Source organism: Dendrobates tinctorius, unplaced genomic scaffold, assembly GCF_039654945.1.
Source record: "Dendrobates tinctorius isolate UK_male_01 unplaced genomic scaffold, ASM3965494v1 ptg000063l, whole genome shotgun sequence".
NCBI lineage: Eukaryota > Metazoa > Chordata > Amphibia > Anura > Dendrobatidae > Dendrobates > Dendrobates tinctorius.
In genome coordinates this window covers 17,151,771-17,175,408 of record NW_027361731.1, presented here as the reverse complement: position 1 = coordinate 17,175,408, position 23,638 = coordinate 17,151,771, and the positions used below count along the sequence as shown (strand labels likewise).

The 23,638-nt window shown below is 45.2% G+C and overlaps 2 protein-coding genes across 2 annotated transcripts in view; one reads left to right on the top strand and one right to left on the bottom strand.

Annotated features, from left to right (window-relative positions):
- The window catches only part of LOC141094226 (uncharacterized), a 754,752-nt gene that overhangs the window by 71,891 nt on the left and 659,223 nt on the right, over positions 1-23,638 (bottom strand). The gene's annotated exons all lie outside the window — the stretch shown is intronic.
- LOC141094300 (uncharacterized) overlaps positions 1-23,638 on the top strand; it is a 62,935-nt gene that overhangs the window by 5,507 nt on the left and 33,790 nt on the right. The window contains exons 2-6 of the mRNA XM_073580137.1: positions 2,224-2,365; positions 18,565-18,744; positions 18,828-18,951; positions 19,035-19,132; positions 19,327-19,417. Of these exons, the coding sequence (XP_073436238.1) occupies positions 2,294-2,365; positions 18,565-18,744; positions 18,828-18,951; positions 19,035-19,132; positions 19,327-19,417 (565 nt within the window). The 5' untranslated portion in view covers positions 2,224-2,293. The remainder of the gene's footprint in view (positions 1-2,223; positions 2,366-18,564; positions 18,745-18,827; positions 18,952-19,034; positions 19,133-19,326; positions 19,418-23,638) is intronic.

Here is a 23,638-nt window from a genome sequence, read left to right as displayed (position 1 = left end):
TCCATGCAGAGTGTAGAATAGACCCCACGCGTCATTCTCTTGGCTGTGATGGGGTGGATCCACAAACGTCGTCTACGATGCCTGATGCGCTGCTGTCTCGCTCTCTCCTTCTCCAGAACAATCACCCTCAAACGATTCGCCTCCGCTATAAAATCCGCCAAATTCTTCAAAATATTTCCAATGACAACATCCATCTTCACCAGTAACTTGCTCTTCTCTCCAACCTGCACTTTCTCCTCTACAACCTGTCAAAGAAGGGCTGTAGGAACATGCTATATATAGTTTTCCAGTAGCCAATCCCGTTCGGAAGGCCACAAGGGTCAATTTTAAAAACCGGATCCGGCGTAATCCGTCGAAAAACGGATGAACCGGATGAGACGGATCCGGTTTTGTCTGTCAAGAAAAAGACGGATCCGGCAGAAAACCGGATCCGTCACATCCGGTTTTACAAAACATTTGCCGGATCCGGCGTTCCGGCACGACGCCGGATCGCGCCTGACGCCGAAAACCTGATGTGTGAAAGTAGCCTTACTGTTGGGGTCCCCCAAGGATCAGTTCTAGGCCCCCTCCTCTTCTCTTTGTATAATGCCCCTATTGGTCAAGCAATCAGTAGATTTGGTTTCCAGTACCATCTCTATGCTGATGACACCCAATTATACGCTTCTTCACCTGACATCACGCCAGCCTTTCTAGAAAACACCGGCGATTGTCTAAACGCTGTGTCTAACATCATGTCCTCACTATATCTGAAACTGAACCTGTCAAAGACTGAACTCCTGGTGTTTCCTCCCTCTACTAATGTACCTATACCCGACACTGCCATTTCCGTGTGTGGTTCTACTATTACTCCCCAGCAACATGCCCGCTGTCTTGGGGTGATACTTGATTCCGAGCTTTCCTTTGCCCCCCACATTCGATCACTGGCTCGCTCTTGTTAGCTGCATCTCAAAAATAGAATTCAACCTTTTTTTTTTACTTTTGACTCTGCAAAAGCTCTTACTGTTTCTCTTATTCATTCTCGTCTCAACTATTGTAACTCCCTTCTAATCGGTCTCCCTCTTACCAAACTCTCCCCTTTCCAATCTGTCTTGAATGCTGCAGCCAGGATCATATTCCTCACCAATCGTTACACCGATGCCTCTACCTTGTGCCAGTCATTACACTGGCTACCCATCCACTCCAGAATTCAGTATAAACTTATTATCCTCACCCACAAAGCTCTTCATGGGTCAGCACCACCCTACATCTCCTCCCTTGTTTCAGTATACCACCCTACCCGCGCCCTCCATTCTGCTGATGACCTGAGGTTAGCATCCTCAATAGTCAGAACCTCCCACTCCCGTCTCCAAGACTTTACACGTGCTGCGCCAATTCTTTGGAATGCACTTCCCAGGTCACTACAATTAGTCCCCAATCCCTACAACTTCAAGCATGCCCTAAAAACGCATTTATTCAGACTGGCCTACCGCCTCAGCACATTAACCTAATCTATCCCTATGTGGCACAGCTAAAAGTTTTACCATATCCAGGTTCCCCCCATCATTCTCCCACATACTTTATGCATCCATTAGCCCTCTGTATCCGTAGTGTTACACACTTAACATTATGGCTGGTCCATACAATCAGGGCAACTGTTACCACCCACCTTTCGTGTCTACCTCTTTCCTCATAGACTATAAGCTTGCGAGCAGGGCCCTCATTCCTCTTGGTATTTGTTATAATCTATGTGATTATTGTTATGCTGTAATGTCTATTGTCTGTACAAGTCCCCTGTGAAATGTAAAGTCCTGCGGAATATGTCGGCGCTACAGAAATAAAATTTATTATTATTGTAAGGACTGGTTGTGCTCCCGGGGGGGGTTAATGCACGCTTTTGGGGTCTGGGTGGGCTCCTCACTGTGGGTGGGATTCGTGCATGTTTTTGGGGTTTGGTTGGGCTCCTGGTAGCAAAAGCTACCCCCATAAGAAGACGGGAGCGTGCAGTGCACACACAGAGGCCAGGAAGAAGGTAACCACGCTGCGTTCCTGGGGTATTGAATAATCTGGCGTCCCTGCATGGAGGGAGAGGGAAGACCATGAAGAGGTGCCTGTAATGGTGTTACAATTTGAATTTTACATATCAGGTTATTGCTCTCAGCTATCAGCACCAATCCAGTAATTTGTTGGGGTTTTTTCCATAGTATTTTGTATGATTGTACATAATCTCACCTTCTTTCCATTCAGGTTCCTGATAAATTTTATCTTTTACATTGACATCTACTACAAAATCTGTCTTGACACTTCAAGGAAGGATATGGACAGAGACAAGATGGCGGAGAGGATGTTACAGCTCACCCTAGAGATCCTCTTCCGGCTTACTGGAGAGGTGAGAGTTTCTGATGACATCAAATTACATTGTAATGCAGGCTATTGTGAGTTCATTCTCTGGTTCGGGAGGTGGTGCGACTGGTTTGATCGGTGGAGATCTGCGACCTGAGAATGAGGATGACGATTGGATCTCAGGATTCTTAGATTGGATTTAAGACAGCCGACGTCCTATTCAGTTGCTGGTGATTCCTTCTGGCTTGTCAGCTCTTGGTTTTCAGCTCTGTTCCAGTCATCTAAAGCTAAGTTTTTCTGCTAATGTTCACACTTGATTTTTGTTGGTCTATTCAGTTTTTTGTGTGGTCTGCCAGCCCCGGCTGGGGCTGTGCTGAATTTCCACTCTTATTTATCAGTATTTTGCCAATTGTCTTTTTGTCCCTTACTAGTTCGGTCTCTTTTTGCTCTGTCTCAGAATATTCCAGAGTGCTGATATAGTTGGAGAAGTCTAGTGACTTCAGGGTTAATTTTGCTATCAGAAGTGTTGGACATTATTTTTGTAGGGTTTTTTGCAGGTTGCAGACAGTGACTTGCCTTTCCTTTCCCGTCTAGTTGGTTTGCACACCATCATTTGCTCAGCCTATTTTCCTGCCTGTGTTTGTGCCTTCATCTTGTTTCACCGTCAATACATGTGTGGGGGCTGTCTATTCCTTTGGGGTCTGCTCTGGGGCAGTTAGTTTTCCCTTTTCTTGCTTTAGGCTTATGTAGTCCTCCGGCCGTGAAGAGGCGTCTAGGAACATCGTAGGCACGCTCCACGGCTACTGCTAGTGTGGTAAGATCAGGGATCTGCAATCTGCATAGTTACCAACTTCTCTGGTTTTCTGTGGCTTAGCTTGTTTTGTTTTTTTTCTCCTCGGTGACCCATTCATAACAGCAGGCGTCTGGATGCAACGAGCAGAGATCACGAGGTGGAAACAGCCAAGGGGGTGATATAATGCTATTTATATACAGCAGTAACTTTTAATCAATTCGTGTTAGTAGCTGTGCAATTTTACAGTAAAGGGAATAACAACAGGATTAGAATAAACAAGAAAGTCACTGTTTAGTGTTAGAGTCCTTTCCACAAAGGTGGTGCGCCCAGTCTTGGGAGTCACCAAGTGAGTTCTCACTCAAAGTCTCTGGCCCTAGTGGGGATCACCGAGTTTTCCCGCTAGGCCGAAAGTCTCTGCCTCACGTAGTCTATTAAAGCCCATTGAGCCTCCCACACTCCATCCGGCCCCCTCCCAACCTGTAATCCTAATCCCAGCTGACCCCGGTACAGTTGATGATAGCTGGAAGTGACGGCCTTGCTCGTTTGTACCTTTCTTCAGCAATTGCAGGTGTGCCTCTCCTGTCGCAGTTTTCGCACGGGTCTTTTCAGCTTGACCATCAGCGGAAGTCTCTCAGGCTCAAGGCTGAGAAGACTGGGCATCAGCTCTTGACAGGCATAGTCGGGCCTCAGAGACTTGACCAACACAGAACGCAGCTTCTGGCTCTAACCAGTGAAAGCCATTGTTGGGGAAATCTTCTGGGGAATCCAGACCTTGCCAGACTGTGACCAACATCTGGGTGGCGTAGACTCCCCTCTGAGGCCTTCAATGCTGGTCTCAGCGGTGTCTCTGGAGCATGTCTGCCCCGATACCTTCCCTGGCGCCAACTCTCCACATGGATGGGTACGCAGAGCTTTTATAGCAGGGAAGTCTTTCCTGTAGTTCACTTGATCCAGTCCAGCACAAGAGGTCACTCCCCTTGCAAACTTTCCAGCATACTCTGCTTCCACTTGATTTCAGCTGGCCAGCAGATGGCAGTCCCTCATCAATGGCACCTCCTGCAAGAGTCCTCCAGATATGTCATGGCTTTTTTGTTACATTCCTCCTCCCTTTTTGCTCGCCAGTCCTCGGGCAAGTGTAATTCTTTCAAGTTCGATATTTCCCCACAGGTAGGCCGAATTTGGCTAACAGTTGAACGCACTCCTTTGTCTTCTGCTGTATGTGGGACTAGACAGGGGGAATTCCGGTATTGGCCAGCTCAGTCCTGCTGAGCTCTTCCTGTAGAGGCGCGTCTGAGGTACTTGGAGACTCAGCCACTGGAGGTGGTAAATTGACACCAAGTCAGTTTTCTCTCACACTCGAAATCGGCAACGGCATCTCTGGTGAACTCATCGGCCCTGCAAGCCATTCTTCCTCTAAGACTCCGCTTTGCGTGACCTCAGCCACTTCTATTGGGATCCCTGTCTCGTTACAGTCTTCTGCTTCAGAAGAGCAGGGTCGCAACATATTTCTGTGCAACACCCGAGGCGTCATCTCCCTCAGGAAAAACCTTATAGACTTAGTTATTCGGGTGAATCTTCCTCACCAACGATGATCCAGCTTGTTCCCAGGTTATTTGTCCTGCACCAATACAGTCCCCTGGCTGAAGTTGTCCTGACACTGGGGAGCAATTTGAATATTTCACTTCCCAAAACTTTTGCTCAACCAGGTTCTGGATTTGTCGTTTCCTTAGACACAATACTGTTCAGCCATCACTCGCCCCTAGAAGTAGGCCCCTTGGTCAGAGTGAATTCGCTTCGGCATCCTTATATGCGAATGAAGTCCTGACAGATGGCTATGGCTGCAGATTCGGCTGACTGATCCAGGGTGTGAGTCACCATCACGAACTTGGTGAAGTGATCAGTCATCACCAAGCAATACCCGTAGCCATTGTATGACATTCCGATCATCAGATAGTCGTTCCTCAGGACCTCAAAAGCTGCAGAAGCTTGAATAGCCTGAATGGGAGCCCTCCGTTTCAGGGTTTGTTCAGCTCACACTGGTGACATATTCGTCAAACTCTTTCAACCTTCTGCCGCAGAAGAGGCCAGTACACCAGCCATTGCAGCCACCGAAATGTCTTTTCTACACAAAAGTGGACCCCCATCTCAGGAGCTTCTTTAGCCAGATGTACTATCGGCGCTTCTGGAGCCACTGCTTGCCAGGTAACATCAAATTCTCGAGGGAGTTGAATACTTCGGCACAGCAGGCCATCTTTCAGGAAGAGCCTTTCCCACTGGCCCAAGGTATGCAGGGTACTTGGGGTGAAGCAGCCCTAGCTTCCTGATCAGGCCTTTGCACCAGAGCGACCCACTTCCTCAGCTTTGCCGGCTCCGGATCGGACTGTTTCAGGTGTATCCAGACGTCACTTGAATAGCCAATAATTTGGGTGAGTCTGGGCTCTTCTCTAGAGTCCTGAGCGGTTACCACAGTCACGGCAAACTGCCTAAAATCCAATATCCCATCACCCACAAGCTCTTCATCTATAAGGTAAAACAATCAGAAAGCCTTACCTTGTCCTATGTTATGATTCAGTCCGTCTTGCAATGTAGTGGGTCTCCAGCCAATAGTCGTGACTTGCGACTTATCATAGGAAAGAAATTTTGGCGAGTCCCAAAAATAGATAAAATCATCAAATTTATTTCAAATATCTTAAAAGAGTATACAGGTTGGGGATACATCTCAACGCGTTTTTGGCCAAAGCGTTTATTCACTGAGATACAGATTCCTTATGATACATGGTATAAAAACAAATGGCAACCAACCGTTGATCAATGAACACACATGTTAGCAATCAATCATATTTTGTGAATAATTTGCATAATGACCAAGCTAGATCCCAAGGAGAGAAAAAACAAAAAAAAACCCTCCATAATCAAACCACCGGAATTATATTGTCACATGTTGCATTTGGGACATGCACATTTTAAAAAAAGAAAACCTTTGCAGCTTAGCCAAGTGTTTTTATGTTGAATCTGTTTTATTGAAAACAATTAGACATAATAACATACAAGACAACAAACATTGTACACTATGCCGTGTTAGGTTACAATATAGTCAGTCTCTTGTAAAGACGAGATATCTTCCGGCTCTAGGGCTCATATCGCCTCAGTTGGATGAAGATCGGTGCATATTCATCAATACTACCGTGTGCCAGAGAACAAACATGTATTCGTCACTATGGATTGATAGACTCAGCTGTATGAACATTCTTTATACAATGTTTACTCGTGTACATGATAACAGCCTGGAGAGATGTCATGCCATCCCCTGTGTCTACCGGCACGGCAGCATCATCAGTAAACGAATATAAGAAAATAATAATTGCAGGCATGGCTAACCATATCTTACATGTAACCAGCGGGGGTGTACTTCAACGAACAGTGAAGAAAAGAAGTTAGAAAGGGGAAGAAGAAACTCACAGGGAGTATGGTGGGGAGAAGGAAAGGGGGGGGGGGGGGGGAGAGCGGGTCTCGGACCTCCGAGCCGGCCTCTAAGGAGCTCCCTCGACCAATCGAGGTAGTCCGGGAGTTTCTTTGAATAATATCCAAGGCTGCCACACTCGGACCAAACGAGTGCTATCACCCTCCATTTCGGCCAACAGTTCCTCCATACGGAAGATGTCTGCAAATTCTGACACCCATTCTGCCATAGTCGGTGGTGTCGTCGTGCGCCAGTGGCGTGGGATTACCATGCGCTCCGCGGTAATGCAAAATTGGAGAAGGTTTCTTTTCTGAGTGGATATGGGACCTGGAAGGATTGATAGGATGGCAATTTGCGGGGAGGGGGGAACGTATTTTCCAGAAATTTTTTGATAAGCCCCAAACACCTTTTCCCAGAAGGGTCGTATAGCAGGGCACTGCCACCAGATATGGAATAGTGTGCCTCTCTCGGCTTCATATCGCCAGCAGGTATCGTCTACCGACGGGAAAATAGACTTTAGTCTGACGGGGGACAGGTACCACCTGGTCAGTATCTTAAAATTTTTCTCCTGTGCGCCCCCAGCCGGAGACATTTTATGCATAAAGAGGTAAGCTTTGTCAAGGTCTTCAGCTGAAAATTTATATCCCATCTCCTCTTCCCACACTCGGATGTAGCTCGAGGCCCCGTCCGAGTCTCCTGCATGGAATTCCTTGTATAAGAGAGAAATCAGATGAGAGGGAGGGTCCTGTTGTTGTAGTAAATTTTCCAACCATGTCATGGGGGGGCGAGAAGTACGGTCGACCAAATGTCCCCGGATAAACGATTTCAGCTGATTGTATTCCATCCAGGAGAGCGCCCTAGTGGGGAACTTTTCCCATAAGGTTTCCCAAGACGGAACATTCCCTTCCACCAACACTTATCCCAGACGTAAGTCACTACTTCTATGCCAACCCAGAAATTGGTCTCTGTGACACCCTGGAGGAAAATCCGGGTTACCAAATATTGGTGTCAACGGATTCAGAGTGCTGGTCAATTTCTTTTTAGTTTTAAAATGGTTCCATATCTGTAAAACTTGTTGAGTCAAGAAACCAGTAGGTCCCTCAGAGTCATTTGCAACCAAGTCATAGCGCCGGATCCATGGAAGGTGGCGCAATGGAATATTAAAAGATGTCTGTTCCAGCTGAACCCATTGTTTAGAATGGTGACCGAATTGCCTATCAAATAATCGTGCCAGTCTGGAGGCCCTATGGTATAGTTCCAGGTCAGGAAGGCCTGCGCCGCCTCTGGACTTCGGGGCAGTCAGGATAGAGTATTTTAGATGGGGTTTAGAGGTCTGCCAGATAAAACGGGTCAGCGCAGATCTATTGGTCTGGAAGAATGCTTTCGGTGGTGCAATCAGAACCACCTGGAACAAGTATAAAAACCTGGGGAGAATATCCATCTTAAATGAGTTCATCCTGCCAAACCATGAGATATTCTTCCATCCGTACTCCCTCAAACGTTTCAGGGTCGATTCCAAGAGGGGCAGATAATTTAATTTGTACAGGTCAGTCATGTCGGTAGGAATTTGAACGCCCAAGTATTGAATGGCCCCGGATTTCCACTGAAAGGGGAAGTTTCACATGATTCTTGTAAGTTCTGTCTATCCCAAAGATATGTTAAGGGCTTCAGTTTTCTGAAAATTAATCTTAAAGTTGCTCCATATTTTTGAAACTCTTCCATCAATGATGGGAGGGTAATGTGTGGCTGGGATATGTACAGAAGGAGGTCATCTGCATAAAGAGAGGCCTTATAATGAACATGGTCCACCCATAGACCGTGCACACTGGGGTTCTTCCTGATCGCCACCGCTAAATGTTCCATAACTATCGCGTATAAAAGGGGCAACAAAGGGCAACCTTGTCGGGTTCCGTTCCCAATGGCTATAGAATCCGACATTGCCCCATTGACTTTAACCCTCACTGAAGGGCCGGAATAAAGAGCCGCGATTCCCAAAGCCCACCTGTCGTAGGGCCAAAAGCATGAAGTCCCAGTGTACACGGTCAAAGGCCTTCTCTGCATCAATCGACAGCAAAGCCAGTGGCTTACGTTTTAATTTAGCATGTGCAGTCAAAATGAGTCTTACCTATACCATCTCTCGCTTCTCTTCCCCGTACGAATCCCACCTGGTCCGAATGTACTACTAAAGGTAAAAGAGGGGCCAATCGATTTGCCAAGATTTTTGCATATAGTTTTACGTCAATGTTAATGAGAGATATTGGGCGGTAATTAGTTACTACTTTAGGATCCTTCCCCGGCATCGGTATCACCGTAATAAAAGCCTCTAAGGATTGCGGGACAAACGGAGTCGATCGCGATGGAATTGAACACCAGCATCATAATGGGATTAAGTTGTTCTCGAAACATCTTATAGAAATGAGGGGAGCAGCCGTCCGGTCCCAGACTTTTACCCACCGGGGTGTTCTGAATGACTTCATCAATCTCTTCAGTCGTAAAATCATTATCTAGTGATGTTGTCAAGTCTGTGGCCAATGTCGGAAGGGCTGTGTCACGTATATAAGATTCTATGTGTGGTTGCGGGTCTAGGGGCGATTGAGGGGAGTGATCACCGTTAATATTGTACAATGTGTGATGATAACGCCGCAGTATGTCTAGGATTTCCGTTGGATTCGATGTTGTCTGGCCACGGTGTCGTTGGAGAGAAGGAATGTGTGTGGTCTGACTACGTGGGTGTAGAAATCTAGCTAACAGGCGTCCACATTTATTAGCTTGGCCGTATAATATACTCTTAAAGCGATTTTTATGACGTCGGGACTTCTCATTTAGCAGGGATTTCAGATCGTCTCTGCATTTGATCAATTCAGTCAACGTCTCCTTATCCTTCTTATGTTTCGTCTCTAATGTTAATATTTTTTCCGTGAAGTCTATAATTTCCCTACTTTTCATTTGTTTCAGGCGAGATCCATGTTTAATAAGTACCCCTCTGAGGACGCATTTAAGAGTTTCCCACTTGATAGGCATAGCAGTGTTGTCCTGTGTGTGATCTTGTAAGAATTCTGCTATGGTAGTCTTAACATCGGCCACACAAGTAGGGTCCTTTAAAAGGTTATCGTTCAATCTCCATGTCCACTGTCGCGTCACTGAGTCAGGAGGACTGATGTCCAAAAAGACTGGGGCATGATCCGACCACAGGAAACTTCCAATAGACGGTCTCGGATCCCATGCCAGTGCGCAGTGACTAAGAAGGAAGAAATCTATTCTGCCATATGAATTATGTGGTGTGGAGAAGAACGTATAATCTTTCCCGCTGGGATTAAAAAGTCTCCAGACATCAGTAAGACGCAAGTCATGAAGGTCTCTTTTCAGAGAGGACAACTGACAAAGCTAGGTAGGATTTTGCTGCTGTGGAGTCCAATGTTGGGTTAAGAGTCAAGTTAAAGTCTCCCCCAATATAACAACCCCTTCAGCGAAGTCAGCCATTGTCTTCAAGAAAGATCTAGTCGCTCGAATTTGGTCCCGGCTGGGGGCATACCATCCCGCTATAGTATGTGTTGTTGAGAAAATCTGAATTTTCAAGATCACGTACCTGCCCTCCGTATCGACCAGCGTGTCCAACATGGTATGCTGGAGGGATTTGTGGAGCGCTATAGACACACCTCGGGATCGTGAATATGGGTTGGCGCTATGGAACCAGGTTGTATAATAGCGATCGTGTATATTAGGGACATGTCCAGTTTTAAAGTGTGTCTCTTGTAAAATCAGTACATTTACTCTTTTCTTGTGCATACCATATAGGATTTGTGACCGTTTCTGCGGGGTATTAAAGCCTCTAGTGTTCAAGGAGCCCAGTATGATCTTTTGTGTGTCAGTCTTACCTGGCATTGTATTTGTAGTCCGGAGTCAAGGATGCAAGCTTCGCCAAAAGGGATGGGTCGGCTTCTGAGTCCAGTGCCCGCTGTAGAAAGGGGAGGAAGAAGCTAGTAGGGGGAGTGGATATAATCAAAGAAAATAGATAAGGGTTAAAGGAAGACAAAAGGTAAAAGAAAATTTAACAATACGAGTGTGGATAGGCACACTCCAACAAACAATTTAAAGCCTAGTGGAGGTAATTGTTACTTGCTGCACACCTCAATGGCGAAGCAGCCCTCCGAGGGGTAAGTGTACGACAGAAGGGGAGTCGGAGATGCCGTCTCCTCCGGTTTCCGACCTCGTAATGATATAACAGTCGTGCAGGGTGGATAAAAATCAATGTTTTTTTAAAAAAAATCGGATTTTTTTGATTTAAATCGGATTTTTTTCAATAAACTGCTTTTTGAGGAAAATATTTTACCATCCAAAGGTTCTTCCATCATGAGATAAAGCTGAGTTGTTTATGTGTAACATTCACAATGCCATGCTCTTCCAGAGGTTTCTGTAGGATTAGTGGGCAGTTTCTCTCCTATATTATCACAGACGCTCGCTTTACTTACGCAGTTCTCAAAACTGAATTTGACTCCGCAGAGGTCCCAGCCTCTTCTTCACGGCAAAAATGTTACAACATGAACAGAGTTGAGAAAAAGACCTTAATCCTATTGTTCTACAAACCTATGAATACAGAATCAACCCCTTCAGTGCCAAGTCCAAGAAGTTAGACAATATGTTTCTGATTGTTTGGAGTGGAATAGATCTGCACAACACAAGAAGAATGTGAATCTAAGTGTGAGGAGGAGGAAGGGCAAGCAGACAAGAAAATGAAAGTGAAACTTTGAGCACAATACTGCAGCATAGCCACAGACAGACAAGTCTGGATCTGTTTGTGTGTACGATCTGAGGTTTATTACATTCTTTCCTTATAATGGCAGCAGGCCGTAAAAGAGACCCAGTTTGGGAATATTTTAATGAAGCTCCTTCGCCTATCGGTAAGGCAGGCATGCGTGCAAAATGCAAACAATGCAACAAAGAGATGCAAGGCCTGGTGGAGCGAATGAGGCAACATCATGAGAAGTGCGGTGATGAAGATGACCAAACAAACACTTCTGAACAGGCAGGATCTTCAGGTTGGTAAACATTTTTATTGAATCCTATTTCTAAAGACTGAACTGTCATGTGTGAGAAAAATTATATTTCTTATTATTACTGCATGTTACTGTCATTTGGTACAGTTATGAAGAAAAACAAATATTCCTTTTGGGGCAGGGGCAGTGATGTGTTGTGTACAATAAGCAGAAATTGTATAAACAATAAAATAACAGCATTTACTTTTTTTGTTTAGGGGAATTCATGGATTCTGGAAACTATCCACCTCCAAGATCACCATCATCCTGTTCTACAGTTTCAGAGTTATCCATCCAGGATAGTGCTTCATTAGCAGCAGCAGCATCATCATCAGACACCCACAGCCACATATCACCATCACCCAAAAGGAAGAAAAAACCTTTACCTCCTGGAACCACCATAGATAGGTTTGTGATAAGAACTAGCAGATTAGAAAAAGAGTTGATTGATGAAAAAATTGCCCAGTTTATTTATGCAACGAACTCTTCTTTCCGTCTGACTGAGAACCCACATTTCATTAATATGGTTCAGTCACTGAGACCAGGATACAGTCCACCCAGCAGAGCTGATGTTGCAGGGAAACTGCTGGATCAAGTGTATGACAGAGAAATGGAGCAATGTGCAACAGCTCTGGAGGGTAAAATTGTTAACCTAAGTATTGATGGGTGGAGTAATGTCCACAATGATCCTACTGTATGTGCTTGTATAACAACAGAAGAAGGTAAAGTCTTCCTTGCACAAACAACTGATACGTCAGGAAATGCGCACACACAGCAGAATACTTACAAGAAGTGGCAGTAAAAGCTATAACGACATGTGAACAAAAATTCAAATGTCTAGTGCGCAGTTTGGTCACTGACAATGCTGCAAACGTATCCAAGATGAGAAGAGATTTAGAAGAGCAGGGAGGGAATACAAAGCTGCTAATAACATGGTTGCAGTGCTCATTTGCTGCACCTCTTAGCCAAAGACTTAAGTGTTCCAGAAATAAAGGCTAATGTTGTTGAAATTGCTAAATACTTCCGTAATAATCATTTTGCTGCAGCAGCTCTGAAAAGGATGGGTGGAACCAAGCTAACGCTCCCACAAGATGTTAGATGGAACTCTGTGGTGGACTGTTTTGAGCAGTATATCAAAAACTGGCCTATTCTGATGACACTTTGTGAAGAAAATCGAGATAAAATAGATGGCACTGTCACGGCCAAAATCCTCAACATTGGGCTTAAGAGAAATGTTGAACATATGCTGAGCTTCCTGAAACCCATCTCTCAAGCTTTAAGCAAAATACAGAAAAATAGCTGTTTTATTGCGGATGCTGTTGAAATTTGGAAGGAACTGAGTGAACACTTAAAAACATAACTACACATGGACAGAATTAAATTACAAGCAGTAAACAAACGAATGGGACAAGCACTGACTCCAGCTCATTTTTTGGCAAATATTGTCAATATCCAATATCAGGGTCAAAACCTAAGTGCTGAGGAAGAGGAGTTAGCTATGACATGGGTATCCAGCAATCATCCATCTTTAATGCCAACTATAATAAACTTCAGAGCTAAGGGGGAACCATTCAAGAAATATATGTTTGCTGAAGATATTTTAAGGAAGGTCACACCAGTAAACTGGTGGAAGTCACTTAAGCGCTTGGATTTAGAGACTGTTCAAGTAATGATTTCACTTTTAACAGCAGTAGCTTCTTCTGCAGGCGTTGAAAGAATATTCTCTTCCTTTGGACTCATTCATTCTAAATTGAGAAATCGGTTGGGACCCAATAAAGCAGGAAAGCTTGTTTTTCTTTTCCAGATTATGAATAGGAACAAAGAAGAAGATGATGATGAAGATGACGACAAGTGAGCTACAGAGGACAGCAGGGACAGTAGTAAAGTTTTTCATGTGTCGGCTGGGCTGACAGTCTAAGTTTCTTAAAATATATATATATTTTGTTTAGCCAAATTAGTTAACAAACATGGATGTTTGTTTAAGCAAATAACTTATGCTGTAATGTTGTTATTGTTTCAGTTGAATAAATCTATTTAAATTGTTATTAAGGTCAGGATTATTTTTCTCCTTCCTAAGTACAACAGAACAGTGGTGTCCAAATATTAATGATTAACCCATTAAACTGGGGAGAAAAAAGTAATATAAAAAGTGATTCTAAAAATCTTCATCTACTTGCATGTTAAAGTAGCAAGAACTAGTTTAGGTAGAAACTTTGATTTAAATCACTGATTTAAATCAAGCCTTACTGACTAGTGATTTAAATCAGTTAGATTTAAATCAAATCCACCCTGCAGTCGCGTATCTCTAAAGCAAAGAGTCTAATGGATAAAGACCATATATAACTTAACTATGAAACATATGAGCCGTAAACACATCCCATTTCGTAATTAGTTTCAGTGTCCTCAAAACTGACAATGTTTAAAGGTACCCCAACCTATAATCCTGAAACAGTATAAGCTTTTAGGAATCAAGTCTTCCCTTAAAATAGGACACTCTATTATTCAGCTATTAAAGGCTTGTGGGAATAGTTAATATGAAAAATTAACGGTATTGGGGGGGGAGCAAGGGGAGGGAAGGGGAAGAAAGGGGGGGAAATGAAGGAGTAGAGGAGGGGAATCATCTGATAGTATAAGCATATATGAACTTTAGTTCTGCGTTACTTGTAGAAATGATCCCCAAGACCCCTCCCACTTGAAATCAGATAAGAGAATTGAATAATACTGGGCGATCAGTAAGCTTCTTCCTCTTTTAGATGTATGCAACCATGTCCATTGGGCCGTCTCCCGCATCGACGCTGTCGTTGGGGGTCTTGACCTTTGTGAGGTTCTTCCATTCTATAGAATGATGGTAAGGATGGCCACTCAGGAATGTCCACCTCAGGTATATCTAGGGCGGCCGAAAATGCTGGAATACCACTAGGGTGGCTCAATCGGTGCATCCTTCCCCTCTTCTGAACTCGAAGACAAAACGGAAACTCCCAGGTGTAAGAAAGTTCACGCTGCCGTAACTCATCCAAAAGGGGGGCGAAGAGCTCTGCGTCTCTGCAAGGTCCATCTGGACAAATCTGGTAAAAGCTGTATGCGAGTGTCTAAATGGTTTATGGGCTTTGCCCTCCTGGCTGCCCCCATGACCGCATCTTTAAGTTGGTATTTATGTACCCGGCATATCACATCTCTCGGTGGGTCCTGCTTGCTAGGATGCGGGCCTAAAGCTCTATGGGCACGGTCCAGTTCCAGTGGAGTGTCTTGGGGCCTGTCTAATACCGAGTTGAAGATGCCTCTCAGAGTGGAATTTAACTCCTGGGGAGGTATAGATTCGGGTAACCCCCGTATTCTTATGTTGTTCCTACGTCCCTTGTTCTCAGAATCATCCAGCATTTCTGCTAGGGTCTGCAGCTGTCTAGCTTGAGCGGCTGTGACATTCTCCTGAGCCTCCACTTTCAGAGAGGCCAGAAGCTGGTCATGGGATTCAACTTTCTCACCACATTGTTGGATGTCATCTTTAAGTATGGAAAGTTCAGCTTTATAGGAAGATTCCAAGCGAACAATGTACTGCTCCATATCCTGTTTCGTCGGGATGTCTTTTATTTTGTTATATAATAGATTGAAATCGACCCCTATGGGTGCTGCGGAGTGTCCTGTAAAGAGCGGGGCCGATGTCCCACACTGTGGTGTTAGGGATGCATCTTGTTGGTAGGCAGGTGGTGGAGCTGTGCTAAATGGCAGTCCAGCCTGATGGGCAGGTGACATAGCATGGTCTGCTTGCCCTCTTATCATAGAGTCAGCTTCCCCCTGTGCTGAAGAATCACTGGTGGTGTTAATACTGGTATCTGGGGGATTAATAATGTCTCCCTGTAAGTATAGCATGGGGAATTCTGCAGAAGTCTCTCCGGGCCCCCGCCTGCTTCACTGGCGCGTGGTTGTATTGATTTGTCTGCGGGGTTCCCCTGTGAGAGACGGGCCTCCAGGGGCTCAGTGATCCCATCATGGGGAGAGTGCCTTATCCCCTGTGGAGCCTCCGCGATCACACTGCCAGATCCCCGAGGGGTCCCCCCATGGTCCTCCATCTCCCCGGACTGCGCCCTCACTTCTTGTACCTTGCCTCCTGTTAACAGCGGGGCCGGCTGTGCTCTGCGCGCCGCATCCATCATGGCGCCTGAGGCCTTCTTTCTCCCCGCTCCTGAAAAGTAGCGGGAGATGCTCTGGGGAGGCTTGTCGGGTGCTGCGGGGCCGGTGGACGTGCTCCCTCTGCTCCTTCTGGTAGGCATCGATGTAGAGGGCATTTGTAACGGGCTCTGTTCAGGTCAGTTACCGGTATAGGAGCGGGAGCTCTCCAGAGCGCGTCCTCACTCCTCGCCTGCCATGCCACCTTAGCCAAGTGTTTTTATCACTTTTTGGAAGCATGTATAGACTTGGGGAAAGAGTAGCACCTATTGATCTCCCAATTCTCGGCACACATACTAATCCATTTTCAATTAAATACATTGGCTGCACAATACGTAAATTAAAGAAAAGGATGGCAGAACATGTGAATGCGTTGCCTATTGAATTCAGCCCAGGTAATGGGTCTCTCAGAGACAATATCCTCAGAATTCTCTCTTCTCCCTCTGAGGCTCGAAACCCCATGGTATGCTCCACGACCGTGGGGTGCATTAGTTTAATGGGCTTCCCGTTTCCTCCTTTCTCGATTTGGACAGTCTCTTGAAATGTGCACCCTTCCACCCCGGTTCAACACTCTCGCTCTTATCCCACTAATGGGCTACGTATGTATGGTCTGAAAGGAGCGACTTTCCTGCTCTGACCTCCTCTCACGTGAGGTCAGGTGATCAGCTAGTGGATTGGTGGCAAGGGTCCTCTTGATGCTGCACAGCTCACCTCGAATGTCCCAAATCTCTTGACGTATCTCACGTACCCAGTCGGAATCAGTAAGCGTTGACTCAGAGGTGACTACTTCATGACTCCGGACCGCGGCGGTGAGAACAGGGGCCTCTCTCTCCGAGACTCTAACTTCGACCCTGACCTAAAGGAATCCCAGACCGGGATTAAGGCATGAACACTCCAATAAGATCTGCTTCAGAGAAGGATCCTTCAGTCCAGCAACGAGTTGGTCCTGCATCACTTCGTCTAAGGGACCCAGTCCTCTATTCCCATCTTGGGTCTTGAAGATATGGACGGTGACTTCCTGCAATGCATAACATACTGAGCTATGGTCTCACTTTCCCCTTGGAACCGCAAGAACAACCACATGCTGATGTTCCTTAGATCCGTGGTGTCACCATGCATAGCCTCCAAAATTTATATTTTTTTAACTACAGTGTCATGATCCCTAGGTGGGCGGTACATAACCGCCTGCCAAGCCTCCCGATCTAGGTTCAGGAGGGTTAATTTGGCCTGAATGGAAGGGGTCAGGGGGTACGTGTTCCATGCTTTTCAGCATCTCTGCCCAGTCCCACAGCGACATACTGCTCCCTGTGAACTTGGGGAGGTTGCTGAGCATAGCCACCAAGTGTATATTTCCTTTGTCGAGCTTAGTTCACAGACTGGTCCGCCATCTATCTCTGATGTTGCATCCTGCCGAATACGCCAAAAGTAATACAGGTGTCTGGATGCAACGAGCAGAGATCACGAGATGGAAACAGCCAAGGGTTGATATAATGCTATTTATATACAACAGTAACTTTTAAACAATTAGAGCTATGCAATTTTTCAGTAGAGGGAATAACAGCAAGTTTAGAATAAACAAGAAAGTCTTTCACTAGTAAACATTAGTGTCCTCACAAAGGTGGTGCGCCAAGTCTTGGGAGTCACCACGTGAGTTCTGACCTAAGAGTCTCTTCCTGAAATAGTGTATTAAAGCCCGTTGAGCCTATAACTCACCAATCGGCCCCCTCCCAACCTGTACTCCTGATCCCGGTACCATTGATGATAGCTGGAAACAACGGCCCTGCTCACTTGCAGCGTTCCTCAATTGCAGGCGTGCCTCTCCTGTAGCAGTCTCCGCATGGGTCTTCTCAGCTTGACCATCGACGGAACTTTCTCAGGCTCATGGCGGAGAGGACTGGTCGTCAGCTCTTACAAAAGAGAAAATGCTAGCACAGCCAGTGGTGGAGGTGCCGCTGGTAGGTTCCCAAACTGTGGAATATGGTATAGAAGACCAGGCACACTCTTAAATGCAGTGAAGAATTTTAATGTGCAATACATACAGTAGTCACATCACAAACGTTTAGGTCTGTCAAGACCTTCATTAGTGTGCAATAGAATGGGTATGGTGGAGGCACGACGGTTTCCTTATATGGAGGATCAGAGAAAATGTGAGGGGGCGTATCTAGCCTCGGGAAGCAGTATCCACTGCTTGTCAGAGTGGCATTAAAATTCTTCACTGCATTTAAGAGTGTGCCCGGTCTTCTATACCATGGTCGTCAGCTCTTGACAGGCATAGTCGGGCCTCGGAGACTTGACCAGCACAGTACGCAGCTTCTTGCTATGACGAGTGTAAGCCCTTTTTGGGGATATTTTCTGGGAAATACATACCTTGCCAGACGGTGACCAACATCTGGGTGGTGTAGATTCCCCGCTGAGGCCTGTCACACTGGTCTCAGCGGTGTCTCTGTAGAATGTGTGCCTCATTTCCTTCTCTGCTGCCAAATATCCTCGTGGATGGGCATGCAGGGCTTTTATGTCAGGGAAGTCTTTCCTGTGGGTCACCTGATCCAGTCAAGCACACAAGGTCACTCCCCCTGCCAACCTTCCAGCATACTTTGGTTCCATATGATTTTGGCTGGGCAGCAGATAGCAGCATCTCATCAATGGCACCTCCTGCAAGAGTTCTCCAGATAGGTCATGGCTTCTTTTTCAAACATCATTATTATCTATGGGAATAACAGATGGACAGAACTGGAGAGGTTAGGACTCTGGAAATGTGTGTAGTGACATATATTAATCTGTCTCTCCATAACCAGGATTACACACTAGTGAAGAAGACCTCTAGTGAGCGCTGTCAGGATCCTGTGTCTGAGGGATGGGGAAGACCCCTGAGCTCAATCACGGGGCCTCCACCTCACCCCCTGAAGCATGAGGACATCAATGACCAGAAGATCCTAGAACTTCTCTACAAGATGATTGAGCTGCTGACTGGAGAGGTGACACTGCTGGGAATGCTGGGACATTATACAGTAATGCTATGAAGGGATCGGGGGGATGACGGTATTATTGTATGTGTCAGGTTCCTATACGGTGTCGGGATATCTCTGTCTATTTCTCCATGGAGGAGTGGGAGTATTTAGAAGGACACAAAGATCTGTACAAGGACGTCATGATGGAGGTTCCCCAGCCCCTCACATCACCAGGTAATAGACAGGACTAAATACACACGGCCTATAATTATCTGTATGTAAAGAATGAGTTCAGTCCCTGTATGTGTTTCCTCCAGATCTATCCAGTAAGAGGACAACACCAGAGAGATGTCCCCGTCCTCTTCTTCCACAGGACTGTAAACAAGAAGATCCCAATGTTCCTCAGGATCATCAGGTAGATGAAGAGAAGGTGTCATGAGATCTCCCCTATGATGTGTAGACGGCTGTGAAGGTCTTGTGCTCAGTCTTGTTTTATCCACCAGTGTTATGTTTTATACTTGTGTAATGAGAGCGGTGGAGATGGCAGGATTAGAGCTGATCATAGATGTGACTTCTCCATCTGTCTGTGACTTTTACAATATTTTTCAGGGTGAATATTTGACCCATATTAATACTACAGAGACATATGTGAGGGGTGATGAGCGGTGTAAAGAGGAGATTACTACATATGACTGCCCAGGTGAGTAGTGACCACCAAATGCAGAGAAGTCACAGATTCTACTGTAATTATATGTTGAATTTCTAGTGGCCGTGAGAAGCCAAACTGTTTTGAGGTCAACAAGAAATATGTAGGCCGATCAGGAAAGGATTTAGAAGTCGGGTCTGGTAATAATCTACTCAAAACCGGGTAGCAACTTAGCTCTGGTAATAGCAGATTGGCTAATTTGACTCTTACACAATGAACTAAGTGACCCTGTGAATTTAGTGCAGCATCTCCACCAGCGCAGCCATGGACTATATTGCGAAGGCTGGTTAGAAAAGTGACAATGCAGGAGCATGCCAGTACAAGAACATTACAGAGTAGTCATGGTGAGACGTGACGTGGCAGCAAATGAAGTTCTTCTATGTACAAAGGTGTTTCTCTATACCTTCTTTACACAATTGATTATTGATACCCTACTTTATGTGATGTGTTTGTTGGATGAGCTCACTTGGGAAGAATAAACATCTTGATGCAGAAATGAGCAAACTTTTTTGAAATGACCATACTGCTAAGAATAAAGATCATTTTCTCTCCTCTGCATTCGGCTGTGAGTAGGCACCAGGCAGCATAATAACACTTTTAACCTGCAGATTGACTACATAGTTGCAGGTTACGGGTGACGGGTTCCCTATAACATAGCACAAAAATGTACCAATAAAAATGCTCACAACCCGGACGTAGAACGGGTTCAATAGCTAATCCTGGTAAATGGTCCCCTCGCCAGGTATATTGTCCCGCATCCTGGTCCACAAGTTTTATATGCTCCCCCAGTCTGGTATATGCTCCCCAAGTCAGGTATATGCTAATGCATCTTGGTATATGTTCTTCCAGAATGGTATATGCTCCTCCAGCCTGGTCCCCCAGGCTTTTATATATGCTCACCCATTCTGGTATATGCTCCCCCAGGCTGATATATGCACCCCTCGCTAGATATGTTGTCCCACATCCTGGTGCCCAAGTCTGGCATATGCTCCCCAAGGCTGATATATGCTAATGCATCTTGGTATATGTTCTTCCAGCATGGTGTATGCTCCCCTAGCCTGGTACATGCTCCTCCAGCCTGGAAATATGCTCCTGCATCCTGGTATATGCTACTCTATCCTATCCTGGTATATGCTTCTCCATCCTGATATATGCTCCACATCCTTGTTTATGTCCCTCTAGCCTTTAATATGCTCCCCCAGTCTTTTATTTGCTCACCCATTTTGGTCCCTCAACCTATTATATGTTCCCTTAGTCTGGAATATGCTCCCCCAGTCTGGTATATTCTCCTCCTGCCTTGTATATATCCCCCATCCTATTATATGCTCCCCCATCCTGCATGCGCTGCTGTTGTTCTATACATACAATGGGGAAAATAGTATTTAGTCAGCCACCAATTGTGCAAGTTCTCCCACTTAAGATGAGAGGATCCTGTAATTGACATCATAGGTAGACCACAACTATGAGAGACAAAATGAGAAAACAAATCCAGAAAATCGCCTTGTCTGACTTGGCAAGATTTATTTTGCAAATTATGGTGGAAAATAAGTATTTGGGCATTAACAAAAGTTCATCTCAATATTTTGTTATATATCCTTTGTTGGCAATGACAGAGGTCAAGCGTTTTCTGTAAGTCTTCACAAGGTTGACACACACTGTTGGCGGAATGTTGGCCCATTCCTCCGTACAGATCTCCTCTAGCGGAGTGATGTTTTGGGCCTGGCGATGCGCAACGCGGACTTTCAAATCCCTCCAAAGGTTTTCTATGGGGTTGAAATTTGGAAACTGTCTAGGCCACGCCACTCATCTTTTTAAGTGGGAGAACTTGCACAATTGGTGGCTGACTCAATACTTTTTCCCCCACTGTACGTACATACATACATACATACATACATACAACAATAAACCTTTCCCCGCTCCCCTGCTATGCACTGTCTGTGTTAAATATTTAAATTTTGTTGAAGACACTGTGTGCGAATTTGTCTTCAATAAAATAGCCCCAGAGATCACCAGGGCTGTGGAGTCGGTGCTCATTTTGGTGGAGTTGGAGTTGGTATAAAATGGACCGACTCCTAAAATATATAATAAATTGGGTACAGTAATTCAATGCAGAATATGCTGAATATTTTTTCATAGGAATTTGGGAAAGTTATGAAACGTCCTATAAATGGCTGTTCTATTCCTGACCTAAGGCTACATTCACACACAGCGTTTTTGCTGCGTTTTATGAGGATACGTTTTTCAGCTGCAAAAGCAGATCAGCTTTTTAAAAAACTGCATCACCTGAAAGGTTTTTGAGCTCATAAATAATGTTTTCAATAGCAAAAGCAGATTAGAAAAACGCCACACAAACTGACATGCTCATTCAGCCCAAAAACGGATCCTCACAAAACGATGTGTCTGAATGTCATATCTTGAAACCCATTGACTTTGCTGGGATGCACAGAGTCGCTGCATTTTACTGCAAAAAACGGATCCGCAAAAACGCCGTGTGTGAATCATGGCCGTAGCCAGCGAGGGGCAGGGGGCAGCTGCCCCCCTAGAAGCAGGGGCACGCACCTATCAAAACTCACTTGTATGCTGCCGTGCTCCCGTCCTGCACCGGCTCCAGACTGCAGGGGGCAATCTCCCCTCCTCTGTTCTGTCTTCTGCCATCTTCACCAGAGAGGAGGGGGAGGGGTACCTGCCCTGCACAGGATCCGATTCCTGGGCCCCGAGCTGGAGAAAGTGAGAAAGTTGTGCATATGCTGCAGCTGGCAATAAGAGATAGTCTGCAAGAGGGACATGCTGGAAATCTGATTGGAAAAGTGAGGAAATTGGTTATTGCTGCCAGAACCCCTAAAATTGATTCTATCTTGAAGAGACGTGCTGGGAAAGGGGCAATTGTCGATCAAGCCACTTGGTGTGGCAGCACTTATTTAATGATTGAGTGATTGCTTGAACTAAAACCGTTTCTTATAGATATGGTGAACCCTCATGTAACCCTAAATGAAGGTCAATGGACACAGGTGGCTAAGCAATTCCTTCAACTCAATCACCCATTTACCGTGAATAAAAAAATTACAAGCTGAGGATTTAACTCCTGGCATTTTCATAAGGGAGTGGAAGAACTTGCTATTTTGCCTGTCCCAAAGAGGAGGTTTAATCGCAGATGGCATTTCTGCTTCAATGAAACGGAGAGAGACATAGCTATTGTAAAATAAAAATTTTCTGGCAGCTGTTTATGTGGACCCAAGTCATCGTATACTGCTTGATGAACAACAGCTTACTAAGGGTCTGTGCACACATTGCGGATTCTGGTGCGGATCCGCAGCGGATTTGGCCCTGCGGATCCGCAGTAGAATTAGCTGCGTTGTACAGTACCATTATTATCTATGGAAACCAAAAAACACTGTGCACATGCTGCGGATTTGCTGCGGTTTACAATCCGCAGCATGTCAATTGTTTGTGCGGAATCCGCAGCGGTTTCACACCTTCAACATTGTAGAGGTGTGAAACCGCTGGGCTAAACCGCAGGCTAATCTGCAGATTTTGCGAAATCCGCAGCCCAATCCGCAACATGTGCACATAGCCTAAAGGAAAAGAAGCTCTGACTGAGGTAGCAGTTAGGATGAGTGGCCTAAGGAGAATTGCCAGGCGCAAGGGGACTTGGGTCCTGACAGTGCTACTGCTGCCATATCTTCATCCTCATCAGATGAGGCGTTTGATTTTGACAAGTATTTGGATGACATGGAGCAGGCAAAGCGTTGCCGCAAGGAAAAAGATTTCACTCCGTCTCCTATAGCAGCAGATTGACCATATTTCAGAAAAATGTTTCACTTGCTCTTAAAGAAAAAGAAAAATTCAACCGTTCATCAAAACTGACCGTGCATGAGGCAATTCCTTTATACCCGGAAATTGTGAGAGATGTTGCCCATGTGGTTACGGCTTTGCCTCCAACCCAAGTTACTGTAGAGAGGTTGTTCTCTAGCCTTAAAATTATTAGGTCAGATTTGAGGTCATCTATGAAGGAGGATCTGATGGAGGCAATTCTATTTCTTAGAACAAATTCACAGACTGCACAAATGTTATTTAGTATGTTTTGTTGAAAACTGTTTTTTGCCACTTACATAGTTTATTACATAGTGTGTGTATATGTATGTATGTGTGTGTGTGTGTAATATATATATATATATATATATGTGTGTGTGTGTGTAATCGATATTACATATTTAC